This window comes from Marmota monax, unplaced genomic scaffold (genome assembly GCF_021218885.2).
Source record: "Marmota monax isolate L192 unplaced genomic scaffold, Marmota_monax_Labrador192_F-V1.1 WCK01_AAM20220418_F8-fsc00074, whole genome shotgun sequence".
Lineage (NCBI taxonomy): Eukaryota > Metazoa > Chordata > Mammalia > Rodentia > Sciuridae > Marmota > Marmota monax.
In genome coordinates, this window is record NW_026694232.1 from 7,225,180 (window position 1) to 7,229,992 (window position 4,813).

General features: G+C 38.9%; 1 protein-coding gene across 1 annotated transcript; it reads right to left on the bottom strand.

Annotated features, from left to right (window-relative positions):
* Positions 1–310: 310 nt before the first annotated feature.
* On the bottom strand, positions 311–4,440 carry Dnajc19 (DnaJ heat shock protein family (Hsp40) member C19). Its single transcript, XM_046466832.2, has 6 exons — positions 4,284–4,440; positions 3,259–3,310; positions 3,106–3,179; positions 2,117–2,196; positions 1,588–1,658; positions 311–470 (listed from the first exon to the last, which is right to left on the bottom strand). The coding sequence occupies exons 1-6, from the start codon at positions 4,284–4,286 to the stop codon at positions 400–402; spliced, it is 351 nt and encodes a 116-aa protein (XP_046322788.1). The 5' UTR covers positions 4,287–4,440; the 3' UTR covers positions 311–399.
* Positions 4,441–4,813: the final 373 nt, after the last annotated feature.

Here is a 4,813-nt window from a genome sequence, read left to right on the forward strand (position 1 = left end):
TTTCCTCAAAGGTAGTAAGAATTACCTGCTTCAACAGTTTGTGTGCAACTCCATAATATTTTAGTCCCCTATTAGACTGGCTGCTTTAGAGCAAGAACTGTGCCTTAAGAGCACATATGGGGGCACCATATGTGCAAATAATAAATGAGTAATGAATAATAATGAATAATGTTTCTCCTAACATCACGTGTATCTTTCTGTAATTATTGAATATTAATCTGTAAACACTATTGTCTGATTTTAAAAATCCTCAAATTTGAAATTATACCAAGGCTTTTATTTTAGCTTGTGGTTAATCATTTTTTAAAAATTGGAGCTCTGAGGAGTTTTATTAAAAAAAAAAAAAATCAGTACTCATATACATAAATTAATGGGCGTAAAATCCATCATACATTTACTTCATTTTTTAGCTTGACCTTCTAATAAATCTTTAGCTTCATTGATTTTGGCTGCTATGTAAGGAGATCCTCCTACAGGAAGAAAGAAAAAAGGAATAGTTATAAAATGGGCTTTAACCTTCTATTCAGTAAAGTTATACTGTGACTGCAACTTGATCATCAAATATATAATATAGATGACCAGTGGTCAATGAAATAATTCCCCTGAGAGATTTCCACAGAAATATGCTTAAAAACTGATTGGGTTTTTAGCAATGCCACATGTGCTTTTATTTTGGTACCAGGGATTGAACCCAGGGACACTTTACCACTAGCCACATCCCCAGCCCTTTTTTGGCTCATAACTTGCAGTCCTGCCTCAGGAGCCACTGGGATTACAAGTGTGTAATACCATGCCTGGCTGTGTGTTTGCTTTTGAAATCCTATAAACCTACTTATATTCTCAAAAGTTCTGTGTTGGAAGGACCCCAGTGTACTTCACATCCTTCCTTCTGTCCTTTATGGTTTTTCTAACAACTGACCTTTCAAGATCTCTATAGCTGCTGTACTGCTATTCTGTTCGGGCTGTATGGATTGAAGATCACCAAACACTGTTAATAGGAATCTTTGTAGAAAAAGATGTTTATGGGTTATACCTCAGATCCAGAATCCTCAAAACTCATAAGTGAAAGGATTATGCACTGGATTTTTGTACTCTTGTCATTCAGAGGAATTATTTGATTTCAACAGAACCAGTAATACATACCTTAGATTTCTACCTAGCAACCTGCAGTTCAAAGTGTCCAAAGGGGAGGTGTGTGTGAATCAGTTTCATTAACTGAAATTAACATTAATTGTGAATGTAGGCCACCCCACGTCCCCAAACCTAGTCGGATCTGTGACCATCATTAGTAGCAGTCTGATTTCATCACAGTTATAGATATCAAAACATTGTTCATGAGCAAATTCAGGCATTTCAACAGCCAAGAATTATAAAATTTGTCAGCCCTTTGTGGTACATGCCTGTAATCCTAGCTATTTGGGAATTTGAGGGATTTGTAAGCTCTAGGCCAGTTGGAGCAACTTAGATCATGTCCCAAAATAAAAATGGGTGGGTTTTCAATTTAGTGGTAAAATTACCCTAGGTTCAACCCTCAATCAGGGAGAGAGGGGAGGTTGGGTCACTCCAACACATGAAGTGATTACTTACCTTTATCTGGGTGATTTAAAAGCATAATTCGTCGATGAGCATCTCTTATTTTTGCTTTATTGGCTGTAGGGCTGATTAAAAGAGGAAAGGGTATCATTTCAGTCAACTTTTGGATGATATAAAAAAATGTATATGAGGGCTAACTAAATGAAACTATAGTAAATCAACAAAACAGTATGAAATGAAAAGTTGCTTTGGATCCTCAACACAAAAACTGCACTTTCACAAATGCATTTCACTCACACACACACACTTTTTACAACAACCCTTTTATTGAGGAAAGGAAATGAAGACAGGTTTTCACCACTAAAACATCTTAAGTTACAGAGAGCAATATTATGCAAATCTGTAAGGTTTCTTTCAGTAAATGAAAATGTGCTGCTTTCCCAGGGTGCTTTTCTCATTTGGCAGGAGCGTCCAGACATTAAAAACACATGGATTAAGCAGCAAGGTTCTACTGACACAAATCAATTCTCCAGGGATAAAATTCTCTAGAGTTGTAAAAAAAGCAAACGTGAGGAATGTTTACCTTACACCTAGTATTAATGCTGCTTCCCGTTTTGTCATTTTGGTTTCAAACCCACCTCTGTAATAGCCACCACTGAAGGCCTGAAAGAGGAAATGCATTCATAAGGAAAGATTATTTAATAAACTTTCTTAAAAAAGCAAAAAGTCTAAAGAGTCTGTCCACAGAGTTAGATGAAAACTCGACATTTCAGAGAATAATTTCCAGTTATTTCAGAGTAATTAGTAGCAAAAAACATTTAAGTGACTATTAAAACTTTATTTTTCCATCCGACACAAAGTATCTTGGGAATATGTTAAAGGCACAGTATTAATGCTAGTTGTTTGAGAAGTAAAGGGAGGACCATTCCCAGAAAGCCATATTCTAGATAAAAATTTTGATCAATAGGATTTGGATGGAGGACGGGGGGCGGGGCATACTGGAGTTTGAACCCAGGGATGTTATAAGGTACAATTACCAGTCCTCCTTTTAAAAATTTCATTTTAGATAGGATCTTATTAAGCTGCCCAGGCTGGGCTTCAACTTGCAATGTTCCTCCATTAGTGTCCCAAGTATCTGGGATTAGAGCTGTGTGCCACCACACACAGCTGGTTGGAGATCTTTTGAGATTAAGGAGTCCTAATAGATTAAATAGATAGATATGCCATGTTAGAGCCAAGGTCACACACTTAAGAATGGATCACTTTCAGTCCCTCTGTGCTTGTGATGCAGAGATGAAGGCAAAAATGTGATGATGTAAAAAAGCAAAGTGGTAATTAACTTTCATAATAATAGAATTACACATGCCCCAACAGACAACATTTGATTTCTTAGTGTAGCACAATTACAAAGTTTGCAACTACTACACCCTTTATAGGAAGCAAGAGAAGGGTTCCAAAGTCATATTCTGACTTCGTGGGTGTTTGGAAATTCTCCCTTCAAACTATGGTTCTACACTTCAAACACAGGTAGCAAAGTTAGCAAAATCACAAAAAATGTTTAGTAAGTCTTACAGATTTTGGTAGACTTTGAAAAACTTGTTTTACTTGAGGCTCCATGTGCTTCATGGCTTGTAAAACGTAACGGCCTAAAACCAAAAGTAACAGGATAAGTAAGTAAATCCCCAGTCTCCCTACTTCACTTTCATCCCCAAACCAAAAACAAACCTGCAAATCCTGCAGCAGCAATGGTCAGTCCAACTGCTACCACTGTACTGGCCTGGTAAGGGGGAAGAAAATGTAATGTAAGCATTTACTTTTCCAATTCCTACCCTTATCATACCCATTTCCCCATCCTAACTCGGTACAAGTTTCATTTCAATGGGAGAAGCAATCTTTTAAGGTGAATATATTCTATCCAATAGTCCTGTAATACTATAACTTATTAATAGATGCATTACAAAGGTATCATTTTCACTATGTAAATATCAGAGTTGAAAGTTGATCTATTATTTACCTCTACAACAGTATTATTTACAACAGTGAAAAGAATGATTCCCTTCCTTTGAAAGCTTATTTCAATGAAGTTTTAAAGTTCAATCATGAAAGTGAAATAAGACTGATAGAGGGGCTGGGGTGGTGGCTCAGTTTGTGCAAGGCCCTGTGTTCGATCCTCAGCACCATATAAAAGTAAAGGTTAAAAAAAAAGTATGATAGAAAAAGTAAAACTATTTATAAAGGGAGTTTTCAATGCTAAAAAAAAATGTTGGTTTAAATAGCAAAGAGATTTTCAGAGTGCCTTTGACACTGTCCCGCCTCGTAAGAATAGACAAGCCCAAATGTTTTCGGGAAGCAGGGAAAATGAATTTTTGTCAGTAGGACCCAGAAAGGAAGGGCAGAGCAAAGTGAAGCAAATAGCGGGAGGATGTATTCGATAATATTAAATGCATTTCTACTAATCTCCAAATTGACGGTAGTATCTGACTTGAGAATTCAAGAAACGCCTTCGTGCCCAGAGCTCAGGGACCACGGACCAAGGCTGGCGTCCCCTACCCAAAGACAGTATAAGAACACAAAATCCACGAGGGGTGCGCCAACGATTTTGTGTCCTGGAGGCTGTGACACTCCGGGGACCTAAACCTCCCGCCAACAGACGCACTAGGGAGCACAACTTTGCTCCACTCCTCCGAGGCCAGGAGCTGAGGCTCAGGCCTGGGCAGGAGATTAACCGGGAGACCAAAGGTTGAACCTACCATGGCTTAGCTCGGCTTCCCTGCTTCCACCAGGAGCGCGGTTCATCCCAGTCCAGAAGACAAGGTCACCACCATATGCCTTTACCCTAAAGCGACGCAATCACCGAAGCAACCTCAAGTTCTCAAGTCCAGAAGCCCTGTGAAATACGGCAGTAGCGGCCGCCAACTAGGTCGGAAAACTGTCGTAAAAGTAAACGCGAAGCAGGATGTAACGTCCCTCAAGCAGTGGGCGGGCGGAAACCAAGACTTCGGGTTAGTGGAAGGGTGGACAAATAACCTGGGCTAAGGGTTAAATAACCTGGACTTAAGGGTGTCGTTTGTCCTTTGCTCCAAGACTGTTGGGATTTGGAAATTCTTGTCAGGAGGGCATGGGTTCTGGAAGAGTGAATAAATAGTGGGAAACCTTACTCAAAAAGAGTTTCTTTTCCTACCTATTACATTGCGTTAAAAACCAAAAACCTGTCAAAGGTTGTGACTACACCTAAACATGCTGTGATAGATTCCACCACGAATCTAAATAAATATGTAAC